We start from the raw sequence: 20,546 nt of genomic DNA, 5'->3' as shown, positions 1-20,546 counted from the left end.
AATGAGCAGCTCCGTGGTCTGAAAGGGCAGGGAAACAGCCCAATGAGCATCACTGCAGAGGAGCCAATCAGCTAGAAGTTGCTGGGGCTGCTGTGAGCCAATCATCAGCTGGCAGTCTGAAAGTTTGCTGGGGCCCCTTAGGCTGTGGCTCTCAACATCTCCCCATCTCTGTTTAAACAACAAGCATGTGGCTTAGGGACCGTGCCTGCCTTAGGTTGTCCAATAGTACATATGGTTCTTACCCGTTATCGGATGAGCTGACCTCAAGGCGTCAGCCTCCTGTCTTAGGTTGGAACCATTGCAATTGGATCTTACTCGTCACTGACTACCGGTCCAGTATACAGCCACAACTGTAGATAGGTCTTTGTATCAGTGTGTGGGGGGGTGAGGTTCTTTGCCTTACCTCTGTTGGTCCCCAAATTTTAGCTGAACAACCATGACAAGCAGAAGGGAGGAAGATACACCAAGCCAACTGACGGTTCCTTTTGGAAAAATTGTACCACTGATGACATCCTCAGCAAAAATACCCCAACACTACCACAAGTTGCTGCACCAACAGATAGTTCACAATGCATACAGGTGAGTTCACAATGCATACAAGTGATACATAGTTCAGGCAAGTTCTGCAAGCAGTTCAGTGATGGCTATTGCAGAAGCTGTAGATTGGTTTTATCTTTGTCTTCACCGGCACTGGGATGAAGATAGGAATTCTGGCAATAATGGCTAAAGAAAAAATTATGTAACATTCCAGAAGGCACTAAAAGAAAAAAATTTTCTTAACAATTTACATTGTCTTGAAGAGAATTATTAAATATAATGAAAAGGAAAGGTGAAAGTAAACAAACAGATCTGTTAACCTCCTTTTTTGTTCACATTTTAAAACAATCCTTAACAGCTGTTTACCCAATTTAAATTAAGCCATTTAAATCACGTGAATAAAAAAATTATTTGGATCCATTTTTGCATGAGTGCTCATCATATATGATATATGGACATACTGGCTGGGCACAATTCAGGAGCCACTTGTCAAAAGAAACGAACTTTATTCTTAGAACCACACAAGCCAAACAAAACAGCTCCTCAGGAAAAACCTTCAGAGCCCAACTGCCACCACCTGCTTCCCACAAGCCTCTCCACTTCCCCCACTCCTCCTGCTCTTGAGGCCTATTGGCTGGGTCGCATGGGCGGAGCCAAAAAAGTTCCCCAATGAGCAGCTCCGTGGTCTGAAAGGGCAGGGAAACAGCCCAATGAGCATCACTGCAGACGAGACAATCAGCTAGAAGTTGCTGGGGCCCCTGTGAGCCAATCATCAGCTGGCAGTCTGAAAGTTTGCTGGGGCTCCTTCAGCTGTGGCTCTCAACACTGTTCTATTTGTATAAATTCTATTTTTTTATATTATTACAGATTAAATTCGCTTCATAACTTGCACAGTTGGTATAATGTAGTTTTCAGTGTCACTGTGCAAGAACCATCAGGCCTGAGACTGTAGGAAGAGAGGATGTCAGTGGGGTCAGGAACTAAAAACCAGTCTGCAGTTGCAAGCACCGTCCACTAGAGGGAGGTGGACGCTGCGCCCGGTGTCTCTTCCTCTCCCTCGTCTCTCTGGTCAGCCTGGGAAAAGAGCCCGCCTCTTGACCCATAAGGCCCTGGGCCGGAAGCTCCACTCTCTCTTCCTGTTCTCCATCATGGCGGTGAGTAGCGGAGGTTTGGGTTTGGTTCGCCCTCATCCGTCTCCATCCATGGCGGGTCGAGCCCCCGGGCCCTATGTCACCCGTGAACCGAGGAGGACGGAGCCCCCAGAGCTGCTCAAGCCGAAACTGGCCGGGCTGTGCGGGCTGAAGGCATGGGGCTGGACCCTGTCATCTCCTGTCCTCCTAGGAGCTGGCTTTGGGAAGTCGCTCCGAGAGTTCAGGGCACGGCCGGGCCGCAGTGCGTGCAGCTGGAGCGAGGGGAGGGTCTTAGGACATGGGGTCCAGGCCCTTACCCAGCCCCGGGGACTTGAGACTTGTCAGGTGCTGGGGAACTTCGGCCGGTTGCTCTGCTTAGAAAAGCGACAGCCTTCGGCCCCAGCCCGCGGACAACTTGGGAGCGTGGTGGGGACGTCGCAAACCACGTGTTTCCTGTTTCCTCTGAATTTAAAGTCGGCTTTCGTCCCCTTCTTTTTCGGCCTTACATGGGGGTGCTCACCCAGCGCTTTGAGCCCCTTGGGGTTCGTTCTCAGTGCTCACCCGTGCCATGCCGTGCGTGCGGGTCAGTCGTGGTCCCGAGCGGACTTCCTTCCTGTCTCCCCGGCAAACACAGCGAACCCTTTTAAATCTTTGGGGCTTTATCTAGGGTTTGGGATGAGCAGGAAAAAAAAATAGGGCGCGCAAGTGGGAAGTAGTAAAAACCGAGGTCTCGGCTGTGACCGGGTTGTGAGTGTGTTGACTGCGGTGCTACCCTGTTGGCAGCAGGATCAAGGCGAAAAGGAGAACCCCATGCGGGAACTTCGCATCCGCAAGCTCTGCCTCAACATCTGTGTTGGGGAGAGTGGAGACAGACTGACCCGGGCTGCCAAGGTGTTGGAACAGCTTACAGGCCAGACTCCAGTGTTTTCTAAAGGTGAGTAGTGGCGGACATGGAGGGGGCTGGGGGTTTAATTAAGTGTTAATGAACTACTGAAAGAAGCATCCTCCCTGTGGAGGTTAGTTGTGGTGGCATACCACGTTTCTGTGAGCAAATCTCCAGCTCACACTGACCCAAGTAAAGATTTTTCAAGTAAGTAGGACATGAGCAGGGTCCTACTTTACCTCGAATCCTCCTTACTTGGAAAAGAGTAGGATCATAGGAAGGGACATTAGACCTGATTAGCAGGTAAGGTGATAACAGGTTACTTTTAAGAACGGGGCTGTATACTGAGACTGCCTGAATTCTGATTCTGGCTTCACCTCTTAATGTGAGTTCCGCTGATTGGGCCTCCATGAGCTTATTTGCATAAAGGAGATTATAGTAGTTGCTTTTTCATCAAAGTCAAAGAATAAAATGAATTAGTGTATGCTCTATTGCTTGAGGATAGTGGAATTTGTTGAATCCTTGGATTCAGATCCTGTTTCTTATTACCAGCTGTGATCTTGGGCAAAGTTGATAACTTCTCAGAACCTCATTGGTAAACTGAGGATAAGGATGCAATAAGCTTTTAGCAAATATTGGCTGTTATCGATAGTGTTTTGTTTTCTTAAGAACATAATGACAGGTTGGGGTAATGGCTCAGTGGCAAAGCGCTTGCCTAGCACATGAGAGGCATTGGGTTTAATCCTTAGCACCACATAAAAATAAAAGTATTGTGTCTATGACTACAAAATTTAAAAAGAACACAATGATTGTCATAGTATTAGTGCCTCTTCGACCTATTGTGGTTATGAACTTGACCCTTTGGAGACTTGATAGTATGGCTTTGCGTTTTTAATTGTTGAGGTATGACTGGATTAGTTTGAAGTTGGAAAATTCGTTTTTTGTGTTATAGATGAAGTTGGTAAAACACCAGCACTTAGAATGTGGATGGATATTTAGTGCCTCTTTTGGCTATGGAGATCTTCTGGGGAAGAGATGAGTGCAGTATGACAATACCTAACTCCTTGTTACCCCTACCTGCAGCTAGATACACTGTCAGATCTTTTGGCATCAGGAGAAATGAAAAGATTGCTGTTCACTGTACAGTTCGTGGGGCCAAGGCAGAAGAAATCCTGGAGAAAGGTCTAAAGGTGAGGCTGGTCCCCTCACAGGGCACTATCGATTAGCACCTACTTAACAACATGTAGGTAATTATAGTGGTCTTAGTTAGGATTTAATGTGCTATTCTTTTTAGTGTGCTGTATGCCCTGCACAGGCATATATTTTAGTTTCTAAAGTACTTTTTCTATACTTAGCAGGATTAAACTGTTTTCTTTGATGGTTGAAAAGATGGAGGGGTAGTGGATTAGCTCAGTGGCAGAGCACTTGCCTGGCACATGCAAGGACCTGAGTTTGGTCCTCAGCCCTGAAAAAGTGAAGGGAAAAAAAATTAGATACTTGAGAGTCTAGGAGTCATTTTGATGCCTCTGCTCTTTGGAAGTTGGGTAGTTTCTATGAAATCCATAGGTAGGATATGTGATTTGGTGTGGGGAAATCCAAATTGTGTTCCCTGCAAAGTTAAATTGAATTGTAGTTTTGTTTTGGGGTGCCAAGTATTACAGGTTGAACTAGTTATTTGGGGGTAGTTAAAAATAACAAGTAATGAATTTGTTGCATTTTTCTCCTCAGGTGCGGGAGTATGAATTACGGAAAAATAACTTCTCAGATACTGGCAACTTTGGTTTTGGGATCCAGGAACACATCGATCTGGGCATCAAATATGATCCAAGCATTGGTATCTACGGTCTGGACTTCTATGTGGTAATGAATAGACCTTTTTCCCACTCCTGGTGTGTGAGGAGAGGGGAATTGGCTACTCCTTTTTCTTTTGTGCTAGCTTGATGTTCAGATGTTGGGTTGAAGCTTTGAGTATTGTCTGCTTTGTGTTTTCCCCCTTTGGGAAGATGAGTCTCATTTGTGGCAACTGTAGAGGTACAGCACAGGACAGACAGACAAGGTCCTTGCTGTTGTGAAGCTTTCAGTCTGAGATCAAGTGCCAACATGGCTTAAAAGGGGAATACAGGGAATTTATTACAACCAGTGAATTGGAAATTTTCTGAGAGGTACTGGTGCTGCATTTGACCTGGGAGTTGGATACACTGAGGCTACTCTTTCCCAGCTCCTTCCCATGGACCCTGGGGAGATTCGGCTTCCACCCAGATAACTTAGAACCAGGTTTGGGTGATGCAACTGTAATGCTTGGGGATTTTAATGTAAAAGTGACTATTTGTGTTACTGCAGTGTTTTTGGTTCAAACATAATACCCAGAAGCAGCAGGCTTGACTAATATGGAACCTGAATTAGGTAGAGACACCTTTACCAAATAACACAAAAGTAATGAAAATTGGGTATTTGTGGAAAGTTTGGGGCAGCAAACCTTTTTTTTTTAAGAGAGAGAGAGAATTTTTTAATATTTATTTTTTAGTTTTCGGCGGACACAACATCTTTGTTTGTACGTGGTGCTGAGGATCGAACCGGGGCCGCACGCATGCCAGGCGAGCGCGCTACCGCTTGAGCCACATCCCCAGCCCGCAAACCTTTTATTTAACTTACTTTTTTAAAAGAAAATTGCTTTGGAGATTAGGGAACAGTAGTAGAGAATCTTCAGCACCACCGGAAATTGGGTAGGGAAGGAGGAATTTGTTGAAAATTCCAGCCTGTGCAGCAAGCCTATCTTATAGCATTAGGTTGTTTGGAATGCCAGTGACTGTTCTGTCAGACACTGAGATCATCCTGGGTCTTGCTCCAGAAACCCAGATTTGCCAGGTGACTTGATCAGTCTCCAATGTGTGAGTCTTGTCTGTCTGCTCTTGACTCTGAGCTGGCTAGGTGACTGTTGGTTATTCCTGGGACAGGTGCTGGGTAGGCCAGGTTTCAGCATCGCAGACAAGAAGCGCAGAACAGGCTGCATTGGGGCCAAACACAGAATCAGCAAAGAGGAGGCCATGCGCTGGTTCCAGCAGAAGGTAAAGCTGATGGATCTCAAGTGAAGTGGTGGTGGATGGAGTTGGGATTTGAGGGTGCAAAATATGGTACTATTTGGTGGGTAGCTTCTTTAAGGAGAGAGAGTATTTGGGCAGCTTGGCAAATGTGGGTTTCTGGGGTTGGTGATTTAAAAGAACCCCCAGAACTATGAATATGGGTAGCTGGAAGGGGAGGAATATGGCTTTAAAAGGAACCCCCTTTTTTCAGGTATAGGGTAGTGAGTACAGTATAGCAATTGTTAGTTGGCTTCCCATTTAATCCAGAAACAACATGGGATTCAGAAGTTCATGTATTAGTTTTGAATTCTCTGATGTTAGCCTTTGCTGCAATCATTGCTGTTGCCTCCTTTTCTGAAAAAAAAATAAAAATCTCTTCTCTTTCAGTATGATGGGATCATCCTTCCTGGCAAATAAATTCCCGTTTCTATCCAAAAGGCCAATAAAACATTTTCAGTGAAATGTACATTACTGTTGTGTGTTCTGTGAAAGGAGCCTGGCCATATTCAAGTCCCTGGACCTCAAGCCACTTAAAGCTTCGATGGGAATAGCTGGTAACAACCCTGTTCTCCGTTTGGATGCCAGTGTTTCTTGGCAGATCCAAGTCCAAGTGTTGTCTGTGCTTACCACACCCTTCTAGGTGATGCTGTGGTGCAATAGTCCATGTAAACTGGTTTTTAAAAGAGGGCATGGTTGGGGCTGGGGTTAGATTTAGGGTCTTGATTAAAGGTAGGGTGCAGTTCTCCCCTGTTCCTGGGAGCTCCCTTGTGTTCAAGGATTTGGTGTGTATGGAATGGATCACAGGCTTTGGTTTGAGCTCGAGATTAAATGTTGGCTTAACTTCAGACTTGGTTGCCTTTAAAATGAGAATCTGTTTCTTGAAAAAGCAGAGTAAGTAGATAAGAACAGTCTAGATTTGATTCCCAGCCTTTTATTACCTTGAGTGAGGAATCTTCCTCAGTTCTTATCTGTATCATGGAGGAAATAATAACAATATTCTTTTTTTTTTTTCCTTAATAACGATATTCTTTAAAGGGTTAGTTTCATACTGAAAGAATGCTTAAGACTAGTAATGTGTTAATTTGGCGGTGGGGGGGGTTGCTGGGGATTTAACCCAGGAGGGCTTAACCACTGAGCCACATCTCCAGTCCTTTTTGTTTGTTTATTTATTTGTTTGTTTTTGAGATGGCCTCACTAAGTTGCTGAGGTTGGCTTGGAACTTGTGATCCTCCTGCCTTGGCCTCCCAAGCTGCTGGGATTACAGGCTTGCACCACCATGCCACATTTCGTCTTTGTGTTTTGGTAAATGAAAAACATTGCTCTTAAAAGCTTACCCTCTCTTAGTATATAAGTAGAATATTTATTTGTTGCTTATAGTGATTTATCATATGACTTGGAGCAGTAATCAAAAGGTGTCATTTCTCTGGCCATTAGGCTGGATTTGGCTATTGAAATCATCATTCTAGGTTTGGGGCTTAAATTTTTAGTACATTCTGATTCTGTTCATGCCTTTGTAGGTGTTTTTAAGCCTGGAGGCTATTTGATTTGCCTAATTTTTAGACCAGTTGGTTAAAAGAAAGACTCATAGAATATGTTACTACATACTTTTTATTTCACTTACACATGCATATTCACTTCTAATATTGTAGGGCCAGGGCCACCATCTCATAAATGCAGTAAAGATGGAGTAAAGGAGAACGATTTTTGTGATTTACCTTCATTTTTTTTTAAGGGGGAGCCTGCCTGGTTTTATTAACTTCAGAATTAAATAATGGCTACAACTAGAATATATATTTGTGAACAGACAAGGTGGTGGGTGGGTGGCTGAGTGCAGAGGGAAGTGGGCATGAGTTTTACAGAGGTGGAACACATTCTGATCTCATCAAAAGCATTGCAGAAATAGAAAATGCACAGTCCTGTTGCTACCACCATCCTCTTGCACTAACTGTTTTTAGACTTTACTCTATTTTTTGTATTGCTATTTAATTTTAACAATGTAGACCTGTCTGAACTTATTTGGTCCTGCTGTATGTGTGCTCAGTTGATTGCCCATGTTAAAAATAGGAAACTACCTGGGCTTCTGGCCCAGTGGCAATAGCACCTTTAGGAGTTAAGAGATTTAACTGGATTTTAGTCCCGGTTTTAACTAGTAGTGAAATTTTGGGTGAGTCATGAAGCATCTGGGGACAAGAACAAATGAGGACACATGCCTTTCTTATGTAGAACAGCCAGTGGCAGAACATTTGGCCCCTTTTCTGGTTTAGAAGCTTGATTTCCAAACAAGTATCCCATTGGGGTCTAAAGCATTTGTGTTTGGGGTTGAGCTTTTGGCAAGTGGATAGATAGGATCACTTGGAAGTTGGCAAAACTCCTGGACCCCACCTCAGATTTTGTGAATTAGTCTGCATTTTAGCAAGATCTGCAGGTTGTTTATATGCATGTACTCCAAAGTGTACAAGCACTGCCCACATCCTAATGCCAGAAGAAAAGGGGGGTGGAATGATGTCCATAGAGATTTCTTTAATGAGTTTTAGTTTTATGAAGTTCTTGTTTGTGGTCCGTTCCCCCCCCCCCCTTTCTTCAACTGTTAACCTATGAAGTTTTTGACATTGTTAGGTAATCCTGTGCCTCAATCTTGAATTGTGATTGTCATTGGAGTAAGATGGTGGGCATCTCATCTATCCCAATAGTAGGCCCCAAAATGCTGTCCTACTTTGCTGAATCAATGTTCTAGTTCTGCAGTGAACCTTTAGGGCAGAGTTCTCAAGAAGCTGAGATAATATTGCCCAGCTCCCACCCTGAGGTTTTTGAAAATTTATAGGCCTGGGATTCTTACCACATTAACTTGGTATGTGCCTGCATGTTGGAGATACCAGCGGTTCTGCCACAAGGATAATCCCATTTAATGAGTATGTAAAGTGCTATGGACATGGATAAAGGGTGGCCACTGATACATAAGTATATTATGGGGCCACACGTCTGTGCACACTAGGAGCTCCCATTTTGGTTGAGAAACAGCACTTAGCCCATATAACCAGAAAGCAAGGCAGGAGGGAGTCAGTCCAGCTAATGGGGCCAGGTCACAGAACTGGGAGTCCACCATCTGAGGCTCTGGTGCAGAAGCTGGGACACCAATTAGGTAGTCCATGTAGGATGGCCAAAGGGGAGATTAAAATTTAGGTAAGAGCAATCTAGGAATCTTTATAAGTGATCAAAACTTGGTTGGGTGCCAGGTGTGGTTGGCACAACTGCAATCCCAAGGCTCGGGAACCTGAGGCAGGAGGCTTGTGAGTTCAAACCCAGCCTTAGCAACTCAGCAAGGCCCTATACATTTTAGTGAGACCTGTCTCTAAATTACTGGTACCAAAAATAAATAAATAAATAAAACTTGCACTGGAGCTGTAACTCGGTAGAGTGCTTACCTAGCATGCATGAAGCATAAACCAATTTAAAAGGTGTCAGCCAGATTCGGTGGCACACACCTGTAATCCCAGCAAACTGAGGCAGAATGGTCATAAATTCAAGACCAACCTAGGCAATTTAGCAAGGAAAAAGTCTGGGAATGTAGCTCGGTATTAGAGAATCACTGGGTTAAATCCCCAATACTGCAAAACGAAAGTGTCTCTGGATGCAAGTTACTGTTGAAAATCAATCTACAAGGATTGTCTTTATGCTAAGTAGTTGTACAAGAATTATCACAAGATAGTAGGTTGTCATTCCCCAATGGAAAGCAAACAGCTAATGATGGTTTAAAGGCTTTGTGTCTTTTGTGTGTGTGTGTGTGATAGCATGGATTGACCCTAGGGGCACTTTACCATTGAGCTACATTCCAGCCCTTTAAAAAATGTTTTCATATTATAGCGGTTATGTAATACTCCATTTTAGGAACGTGTAGGACATGTTGCCTTCTGTACAGCCTGCATTGAATGTCTGACCTGTCCCAGTAGAAGCTGTCCTATCCCATTGTCTTGTCCCCCTGCCCAATATGTACCTACTTTGTCCTTGCAAGCATCTCAGCAGTTAGATGGTGTGGCATAGTGGGAAGAATGCCAAGCGGACAAAGGTTGATAATTGTTCTGAGTTTTATTATGACTCTTGCTAGCAGCGATGATCATGGATGAGTACTGCCACTGGTTGCAGCCTCTCTGGACCTCTAAAGTGGAGCCTGCTGCTTTTCCTTTTCCCACAGCTTAACATGTCACTAGTTCTAACCTGTTAAACTCAAAGCAAATGCTGAAGTTCTCTGGGCAACCAGTTGGTGAAGATCACAATGAATAGGATGCCAAAAAGGCCTGAGTCCTAAAGGGTTAAGGCCCTTGTGCATTCTAGGTTAGGGCCCAGAAACTACCCACAAATAATTTAAGCTTCCAGCCTCTGGGGACCAAGCTGGTGCCTGGGGGTACACGAACCACTTAAACAGCAGCTTGTTATGGAAAAACCGCAGTGTGTTTGTCAGAGGGGAATCCAGCCTAAGGCACTCAGGGGCACTAGGAGGACTGAACTTGACTCTTTAAGGTGCAGGTGCAGAACAGTTCAGAAACAAGTGCAGATGGTTTATATTTTCACAGATCACTGAACAGAATGAGTTGCAGAGGTTTGGGGATGTGGTTCAGTGGTTAGAGTGCTTTCCTGGCCATGTGGGAGCCCTTGGGTTTTCTGCGGAGCACTCACAAAAAGAGAAAGTTGAGTTTGTCCCAAATGAGGACCTTTATGTAACATGATTCTAGGATGTTATATAATTGTATTTATTGCTACTGGTGTAATTTTATGTGAAATATGTCAGTAGTTACCTGGAGCCTGAAGAGAACTTTAAAGGCAAAGACATTCATGACATCAGTTATTCTGAATGGACTGCTTTGATAACATGATTTTAACCCTTTGAGTATCATGCTGACTGCCTCTGAAATACAGTTTTTCTCTTATTTGCTTTAAATCTTGGTTTTGTTCAAATGTTACATGGTATATCTTAGTGGTTAAGAGCACAGAATTTGGGATTTAAGCATTTCAAATCCCTTGGAAGAATTTGAGATGCAGTGCTCAGAATAGAGGTTTGCCTTCTGTGAAGAGCCTCCTAACTGCTAGCTGGCCCCTCTTTCAGCCTAGATTTTAGGAAAGTAATTGTGTGATGGTAGTTATTCTCAGGATGGTCATCTAGGAAGACCCTTTGACCGGTGGCTGTTGGGATTCTTTCTTGACATTGAGTATATTACCTTGTGTCTTAAATGTAATAAAGAGGAGGGCATGGGGGAATAGTGAAGAAAACAAATTGCCCAAAGTCACAACTGGTAGTGATGGAAGCAACTTCAAATTCAGGTAGATTCCAGACCTGAATTTTTGTGGAGGTTTATAATTTAAGAATCAGGCTAAACCACACATCTGCCCCTTGAGACACACCTGTCAGCTTTTCCCAAAATTAAGTGGACCAACCTATAACATACTGTTTATCCTTCTAGCCTGAGTTTCTCACATCCCCAGGGAGTACTGACAGGGAATCAGAAATGGAGTCAGCCTTGTCAACAATTGAGTCTACAGGGACAAATACCCAAATAGCCCCTTGATTTACAATTAAATGGGAAAAGTTCTTCATTCAGGTGGTAAGCTAGGCACAGTGGCACACCCCTTATTAGGAGGAGGCTGAGGCAGGAAAATCATAGTTCAAGGCCAGCCTAAGCAACCTAGTGAAACCCTGTCTCATTAACAAGAAAGGGCTGGGTTGTAGTTCCATGGTAAAGTACTGGATTTGTTGCCCAGTACTATAAAAAAAAAAACTCAAAAGCAGAAATATGGAGGGAAGCATATTTCATTGCAGACATCCTGTAACCTTACTCAGTGACAGTCTCACTGTGTTCATGGTGTCCAGCTCTTGTGATCAGTATGTTGTCCAGATTGGGCACAGATAGCAACAGTGCCACTGACTACCTGGGCAAGACCTTGGGTAGGTCAGCCAGTCTCTCTGGGCCATGGGGCTTGTGTAAAATAGGTTCAGGGGCTGGCATTGTAGCTCAATGGTAGAGTACTTGCCTAGTATGTGTGGGGCACTGGGTTTGATCCTCAGAACCACATAAAAATAAGTAAAGATATTATGTCCATCTACAACCAAAAAAATACTAAAAAAAAGTAAGGTTTTATTCCATTACTTGAGCTTCCTGGGGAAGAAAGGGTGAGGGAGGGGTAGGGATTATTCATCTAAAGGTACACTCAGATTCAGGAGATTTTTGCTGGGCTTCTCTTTCCAGAAATCCCTAAAATGTATGAAGAAGTGGGCTTTGGGAATGACAATTTAGGTACAAATTGCTGTTTTCAGTGTTAATGATGTGGATGGCCATCTACCTGAGCTGGTGACTTATGCTGGGTTTACAAAATCTGACTACTTCAATAACTGAAGAAAATGCAGAAGAAAGCACGCAAGCACACAGAAGTACCTTTTCAAAATCCAGGATGGCTCTCAACCTTGGGGGTCCATTGGAGAGAACGCCACCTGAATTCTTTATTCTTATATATATAAGGGGGACACACAAAGGGAAGTTCCATGGAATGTTCTTTCCAAAAAAGGTCAGGGGTAGTATAACAAAGGAACAAGAAGGCAGCCCACTCCATTGGGTACCACTCACTCCCAAAGCTTTGCTCTTCTGTTGAGCAGAGATGGGGATCAACCTGCTTTCCTGTCAGGGAAGCCAGTCTCCACACTTCCATTGCTTAGAGCTAGGGGATGCTCAGCTCCTATGTGGCAGCTCCCGACAAATATGCTTTTCCATTCATTCAGCATTTGAGTGCTTATCTACCTTGAAGCATGGCATAGAACCAGAGTCCCTGCAATTAAGTGGACAAAAATATGCACATATTCCTACTTTGCTTGCACTTTTTTGGTGGGAGGTTCTATGGGTTGAACCCAAGAGCTCTACCACTGAGCTGTATCCCCAACCCTTTTCATTTATTTTTTATCTTAAGACAGGGTTTCACCAAGTTGCCCAGGCTAACCTTGAACTTGGAATTCTGCCTCAGCCTCCTGAGTTTCTGAGATTACGGGCACGTGCCACCATGCCCAACCTTTGCCTGCTCTGCTCTTCAGGTGGAAAGAAATAGAAATCTGGTGGGGTTTTTTTGGGGGGGGTACCAGGAATTAAATCCAAGGGTACTGAGCGATGTCCCCAGCGGGCCCCCCCCACCCTGCCTTTTTTTATTTTTTTTTTTAGAGAATTTTAATATTTTTTTTTTTTAGTTTTCGGCGGACACAACACCTTTGTTTGTATGTGGTGCCGAGGATCGAACCCGGGCTGCTCGCATGCCAGGCGAGCACGCTACCGCTTGAGCCACATCCCCAGCCCTTTAAATATTTTTTTAGTTGCAGATGGACACAATATCTTTATTTATTTTTATGTGATGTTAAGGATCGAACCCAGTGCCTCACATGTGCTAGGCAGTCGCTCTTCCCACTGAGCTACAATCACAGCCTCCCAGCCCTTTTTTTATATTTATTTTGAGACAAAGTCTCACTGAGTTGCTTAAGGCTTTGCTAAGTTGCTGATACTGGCTTTGAACTTGTAATCCTCCTGCCTCACCCTCCCAAGCCACTGGAATTACACGTGTACACCCTGGTACTAGGCTGATGCTCTTTTATTTTTTTATATTCTAGTTGTTGATGGACCTTTTATTTATTTGTGTGTGGTGTTGAGAAATGAACTCGTTGTCTCACACCGAGTGGTAGAGCTAGGCAAGTGCTCTTGCACTGAACTTTAACCTCAGCCCTGATGCTCTTTAATGTTATTTAGAATAACAGCTGGGTGCAGTGGCACATGCCTGTAATCCCAGTGACTCTGGAGACTGAGGCAGGAGAATCGAAAGTTCGAGGCAACTTGGCAAGACCTTTTTCAAGATAAAAAAATAATGACTATAGATATAGCTCAAAGGTACAGCAGCCCTGGATTCAATCCCCGCCCCCCCCCAAAGAAAAAACAAAATAATTCAGGTTCCTTCTTAGTATAACAGTGTGGTGATGTTAACTGCTTTTTCAAATCATCCCTTCACATCCATCACCAAAAAAAAAAAGAAAAGACTTGCACCCCTAAGACTAGGACTACTCCATCTCCCTCTCTGCCACATGGGAAAGCACTGGATGAGTTGGGTTCTATGGACAGGCGTAGGTTTACAGAACATGGTAGTTTCTCTTAAGTAGTCTGAGGGCCAGTCACCTGTTACCCACACAGATTCTTGAACTCTTCCAGAGCCTTGATGTGTGGGGCTCAGGAATTCACATTCCTGCTATATCAAAGGTTTGACTGGGTGTTCTCTATACAGCAGTGGCTTTCAAAGTTTAACCACAGTCCACAAGTTCAAAAAAAATATATATACATCACCACTTACTATATATCCTCAACTCTGAAAGAACTGTCACGGAACAATACCCTTACTCCAGACAATACATTTTCTCTTTGTAGTCTGTTTCCCCCCAGTGTTTATGGGGTTTTTAATCCATAGTTTGAAAAACCCTTTGTAGTGTGGTGGATCAGATTTCAATTACAGAAGCAGAACTTCTGAAGTAGAATAGCCCTCAGAGGCCACCTGAGCCAAGCCACAATGCCTACATACTAATGTTTAGACAGTACTGGACTGGTCACAAGAGAATCACCTGAGACATTTGTTTAAAACATGTAGATTCCAGGCCCCAACCCCAGAGAGTTTAACATGGAACATAGGAATTTGTTGTTAATAGCTCTGTACATGAATGATTTGCACACACAGCTAGGTTTAGGATGCATCCTTTACCTGTGAAGGCCCTATAGGGCGGCGGAGGAATTGTCTACCTCCACTTCTGTTGTGTGCAGAGAAGGTTTCTTAATTTGTTGATCACTTTGAGATTACTTACAAAATACCATTATTTACCTAATTCTGAATTTTTTTTTTTTTTTAACCAAAGATGCTCCACCACTGAACTACATCTCCAGTTCCTTTTAATTTTTGAGGTGGGTCTTGCTGAAGTGCAGCACTGGGGAACAAACCCAGGTCCTTGCACATACAAGGTAAGCACTCTACCACTGAGCTACACACCCAGTCTTACCTGATTTTTTTTTTTTTTTTTAAAGAAATCATTAAAAACCCTGTCGCAACTGAATTTACAGGTTTGTTATGTTATTATATTACTTTCTAATATAATAAAATAAATATGAAACCCAGGCACAGTGGTACATGCCTGTAGTCCCTATTAGTCAGGAGGCCAAGGTAGTAGGATTGCTGGAACCCAGGAGTTATAGGCCAGCCTGAGCATCATATTAAAACCCCATCTTAAGTATGTGGCTATCTAAAAAACATAGCATTGTGTGTTCATAGTAGGCCTTTTCTTAGTGCCTACTATGTGCTAAGCACTGTTTAAGGGGTTTAAGATGCATCAGTGAACAGACAAAGTGCTCTGTGGTGCTTAATACATTTTAGTGGAGGAAGATGGACAATAACACAAATTAGAGAATATGATATGATGGTGTGAGCTGTGGAGAGAAGCAGGATGTGTTTTGAGAATGTGAGAGTTGAAGGAGGTAAGAGTTAGCTAAATGGATCTGTGAGGAGGAGCTTTCCAGAGAGAGCACAGTTAGAGCAAAGACCCTGGGGCAGAGGACCATGTAACACAAAGCCCATTATGGTATATAGAGTGAGCAGGGAAGAGGAGATAAAGTCAGAGAGGTGAGTGAGGCTTTGAAGGCCAGAAAAGAGTGGCCTTGACTATAAGTGAAATGAGTCACTCTTTGGAGAGTTATGAGAAAAGGCATCATGTGAACTGACTTGCACTTTAAGTCTATAATTGACTACTGTGATAAGCAAATATGTGAGGCAAGGGTGGAAGCAGGAAGGCCTATTAGAAATGCGATTCAGGCAATTGTTGGCTCTAATGTGGTGGCAGCATTGGAGGTGATAAGAAATGGTCAAATAGCCAGGTGCAGTGGTACTCGCCTATAATCCCAGTGGTTTAAGAGACTGAAGCAGGAGGATTGCAAGTTCAAGGCCAGCCTCAGCAACTTGGTGAGATCTAAGTAACTTAGTGAGACCTTGTCTCAAAAAAATTTTTTTTCAATATTTTTTTTAGTTGTCAATGGACCTTTATTTTTTTAATTTATGTATATGTGGTGTTGAAGATTGAACCCAGTGCTTCACACATGAAAAGCAAGTGCTCTGCCACTGAGCTACAGCCCCAGCTCCCCTGTCTCAAAATTTTTAAAAAAGGGATGGGGTTGTGGCTCAGTGGTAAAGCACCCCAGGATTCAGTCTCCTGTAAAAAAGAAAGAAATGGTCAAATAGTAGATATGTCTTGGAGGTAAAACAGCAATTGGATAGGGATTGAGAAAGAAGCCACAGATGATGAATTTCTGACCTAAGCAACAAGGTTGGAGTTAGCATTAACTAGATGGGAAAGGCTGTGCAGATCCGGGTGTGGTGGCACACACCTGTAATCTCAGTAGCTTGGGGGACTGAGGCAGGAGGAGGATCATGAGTTCAAAGCCAGCCTCAGGAAAAGTGAGGCCCTATGCAATTCAGTGAGACCTGTCTCTAAATGAAGTACAGAATAGGGCTGGGGATGTGGCTCAGTGGCCGAGTGCCCCTGAATTCAATCCCCAGTTCCAAAACAAACAAAAGACTATGCAAAGCACATTTTCCTTGGTTTTTGTCTGTTTATGGTTCTGGGGATTGAACCCGAGGGCACTCAACCACTGAGCTACATCCCCAGTCTTTTGAAAGATTTATTTTGAGAAAGGGTCTCACTAAGTTGCTGAGGCTGGCCTTGAACTTGCCATGCTTCTTCCTCAGCCTCCCAAGTAGCTAGGACCACAAATATGTGCCACTGCACCTGGCTCTGTGGAGCAGATTTGACAGGAAACTAGGAATTCTGTTTTGCACACCTTCAATTTAAGATGTCTGTTAATCATCTGAGGAAAAGTGAGTAGAAGATGGAGTCTGCTGCAGATATGTATTTGGCGGTCTTCAGCAAAAGATGTTTAGACTGGAGACTGGCAAAATCATAAGGGAGTGAAAATAACAAAAAGAGAAGGCTGTGGGACTGAAGCTTGGGGTCCTTCAGCATTAATGGGTTTGGAAAAAGAGAAGACTAAGAAGAAGGGCTGAGTAAAGTAGAAGAGCCGAGGGTGTGGTGTGCTGGAAGTAAGGTGCGTGTGAAGGAGGAGGGCAGGAGGAGCTGAGTGCAAACCACTACTGGGTTTCATCTCTTGGAGGTCATCAGTGACCTTCACTGGAGCAGCGCTGCTAGGACAGTGGGCAGGAAAACCTGAGCAGAGTGGGCTTGAGAGAACAGGAGGAGAGTAAGGAGATGGCTAGCGTAGACACCTCCTAGGGGGATCTTTGCTACCGAGGGGAGCACAGGTAAGAGAAAAAACTTTATGGCAATTGAAAAAAATTAGTAGAGAAACATTGATGTAGGAAGGGAAAACTTGCTTAGCAATAACCTTGAATAGGTCAAAGGGCTTGGCTTCTGGCACACAAATGGAGGGGCTGTATTCAGGTAGAAGCACAGCTGGGGTAGTAAGTTGGAGGCTGAGTGTGGGTGTGGAGACAGGTAGGTGGTAGAGATAGCATGAAGATCTGTGGAAGTTCTCTTTTGAATGCCTTCATTTCCCCAGTGAAGTAAAAGAGTAAGCACAAGAGAGGTGTCATCTGGGGGAGCCCTGTGTCAAGTTTGGGGCCACTACCAAGGGACAGGACCCTCTCATTGAAGCAGTCTTTGGCAAAAAACTGGCTGAGAGGCAAAGGGCTGTGCTTAAGAGCACAGAGCTGGTTATGGTAGCATCTTGATAGCTCCAAAGGAACTAATTTCACCATTCTGTCAAAAACAATCCTCTTGGCCCTTCCTGTTAGTGTTTCCACCTGCAGGTCTCCTGGGGTACAACTATTCTGTGCATCGCTTTCTCTCCTCTCTGCCCTTGCTCTCTGGATTCTGCCTGGACTGCCATCCAGTCCTGCTCTTTATCTTTGTTCTACTGAATCAGTGATGTTCAAACTGAAGAGTGCATTAGGGGCTCCTGTAAGGCTTGTAAAAACTAGATTGCTGGGCCCTATTCCCAGAATTTTGGATTCATTAAATCCAGTGTGAAGTCTGGGAATTTGAACTTCTAAAAAGTTCCCAGGTAATGTTGAGGCTACTAATCCAGGAATAGTGCTTTGAGAGCCACTGAACTAGACCATATATATATCTCTCACGAATTCAAGTTCATGAACTCAGAAGGTGTCTATCCTCCATAATGCCTCAGGAGTATCTCCCACTGACTGTGTTGTAGAGTGTTTGCCAAACTCATTCATTCAACAAAATTTTATTGTGCTCTTGGCAGTGATTTGGGATCTGAGGGATGCAGCAATGGAAGATGCCCCTACCCTCATGAAACTGCAGTTTAGTGGGGGAGAGGATTGAAAAAACCCCCATATGCTTTCCCAGCTTCATTCATTCTACTACTGCTCTTAATATTTTTATTTTATTGCCACATCCAGGTACCTGTGTTATTACCTAATGTTTACTTTACATGGGCTCATTAAATTTATCTCTTTATATTTTATAGTTTCCTAGCTGGTTAGATTCCATTGTATGCTAAGGGCCTTGGGCCTGAGGCTTGCTCTACTCAAGTAATGGTTAGAGGTGCTGAAAGGAACTGTTAACAGCTGTCTGTCCCTGAGCAGTTACCATGTGCAAGGCCATATATTAGTAACTCATTGGATTTTTGCACAACTCCATTTGTACTGTTATCTGGTATAATGTTAGTAGTTAGTAGCATGAGAATGCCAGTTTGCTGTTAAGTGGCATAGGAGGATTTGAATCCACTCTGACTCCGGGGCCAGGCTTTTAGCCACCACTTTTTTCCCCCCTTTTTTTGCAGTACTGGGGATTCAATCCAGGGCCTCACACATGCTAGGCCGTGTACCACTGGGCTATATGCCCAGCACTTAACTACCACCTTAATACACCAGCACTGCATCAAACCTTCCTCCTCGGCTGGGGATGTGGCTCAAGCGGTAGCGCGCTCGCCTGGCATGCGTGCGGCATGGGTTTGATCGTCAGCACCACATACAAACGAAGATGTTGTGTCCGCCAAGAACTAAAAAATAAATGTTAAAATTCTTTTAAAAAAAAACAAAAAACCTTCCTCCTAACAGATCAGAAGAATTGGAATAACTTGCTCACTTTGTGAATCAATGTCGGTTGATACTGTGTCCTTGTGCCTATCTAAAATCATTGGTATAGGCTGGGAATATCGCTCAGTTGCTAGAGTGCTTGGGTTCAATCCCCAGCTCCACACACACACACAAATAAAAAACAAATAAAATAAAATTAAAATAATATCATTGGTGCAGCCACTAGTACCCACCCTTCACTTTCAGATACAGCAGTGAGGTTTGCTGAGATTGTTCTCTGAGTACTTGTGTGTGAATGGGCATAGTAGGGGAAATGATGAAATGCTCATTTGATTTAAATCTCAGTGTTGTAAGTGAACCAGGCAAAGAAGGAGGTTTGGGGGCTGGGGTTGTGGCTCAGCGTAGAGCACTCACCTCACATGTGCGAGACCCTGGAGTTCGATCCTCAGCACCACATAAAAATAAATAAATGAAATAAAGGTATTGTGTCCAACTAAAAAATAAATATTAAAAAAAAGGAGGTTTTGGGGGGAGTCATTTCAGCTATGGCCATAGTGATCACTAGGGTCTGGATGCAAGAAGGATATTAATTGTTTTAGCATGTCTGGAATTGAAAGAAATGTTTGGGACACGTCAGGAAATGTGGCTGAATTGATTAGGTAATTTATGAAAGGCTTTGAGCCTGTTAAGTGGCATAGCAGGGTTTGAATCCACTCTGACTCCCAGGCCAGGCTCTTAATCACCAGAGCCTAAACCTGTTCTTGAGGGCCAGTGCACTATAATGGGGTGGGCACAGGCTCTAGAGCCTTAGAGATCTGGGATAGAATCCCAGTTCTGGCTGTTAATAACCATGTGATCTTGAAGCTATGTACAGGGAACCTGGAGACTGGGCAGAAGCAGAAGAAGCATGCATTGGAAAGGGGATAGTAGGAAGAGATAGCTGAGCGCTGGCTGCTCTTAATTATTGTTTTTTCCAGCAACCTTGAGAGTCCATAGCAAATTTTAACCTATAATTTTTCCAAGACAATCTAAGAGGCAGCTTTTATGAGAGTCAGCTGCTAGTAAGGGTGATAAAGGTGAACAGAAATTTAGAAGCTAAGGCAGGAGGATCATAAGTTCAAAGCCAGTCTCAGCAACTTAGCAAAATCCTGTCTCAAAATAAAAAAATAAAAAGGGCTGGGGATGTAGTTCAGTGGTAGAGTACTGCGGGTTCGATCCCCAGTACCTAAATAAATAAGTATGAACAGAAAATTATGTGGTCTAAGGAAAACAGTATCTGAGATAGAAACCAGCTGGAGATAAAATGGTGGCATGATCCAGCAGAGACTTAGATCTATGATATGAGGCCACCTCTGTGAATGCAGAGCACTGTTTTCATTTTCATCCAGTTTAAGTTACATATCAACAGCGAAATAAATGGTCAGGCAAAAGTTGGAGAATCTAATAACTATAAAGTTCTGTTCTACTCAGGAATTGCTGACAGGTGATTGTCAGTCTGCCTCAGCATTGCAGTGCTGTGTTCAGGTGACCCTTATTTTATGTAGTAGAATATGAAGAGCAGATCTGCCAGCATTTATGTGATTAGTGGATATCTGAAGGTCTTTTCTGTAATACTTAATATTACAGAAGAAACTATTGGGGTTTTGCTGTGTTACTCAGGCTAGCCTCAGACTCCCATGTGCTGGGACTGCAGGTATACCCTTTTTCTTTCTTTCCTTTCTCTCAAAGAAGATAAAATATCATACTCTAAAGGACAGTGTCTAAAAATCACACGCTTTAAATACTGTCTCTTATACA

General features: G+C 43.6%; 1 protein-coding gene across 2 annotated transcripts; it reads left to right on the top strand.

The window, feature by feature from the left end:
- The first annotated feature begins 1,593 nt into the window (after window positions 1–1,593).
- Rpl11 (ribosomal protein L11) lies at window positions 1,594–6,096 on the top strand. 2 transcript variants are annotated; one of them, XM_048816092.1, is made up of 6 exons: window positions 1,594–1,691; window positions 2,454–2,601; window positions 3,634–3,740; window positions 4,279–4,410; window positions 5,505–5,615; window positions 6,018–6,096. In XM_048816092.1, the coding sequence occupies exons 1-6, from the start codon at window positions 1,686–1,688 to the stop codon at window positions 6,045–6,047; spliced, it is 534 nt and encodes a 177-aa protein (XP_048672049.1). In that variant the 5' UTR covers window positions 1,594–1,685; the 3' UTR covers window positions 6,048–6,096. The 2 variants fall into 2 exon arrangements, with proteins under 2 accessions (XP_048672049.1, XP_015341019.2); XM_015485533.2 differs by having other exon boundaries at window positions 1,599–1,691; window positions 2,451–2,601.
- Window positions 6,097–20,546: the final 14,450 nt, after the last annotated feature.

Source organism: Marmota marmota, unplaced genomic scaffold, assembly GCF_001458135.2.
Source record: "Marmota marmota marmota unplaced genomic scaffold, marMar, whole genome shotgun sequence".
Lineage (NCBI taxonomy): Eukaryota > Metazoa > Chordata > Mammalia > Rodentia > Sciuridae > Marmota > Marmota marmota.
The sequence above is the reverse complement of the archived record's forward strand: the minus strand, read 5'-3'. Positions and strand labels throughout refer to the sequence as shown.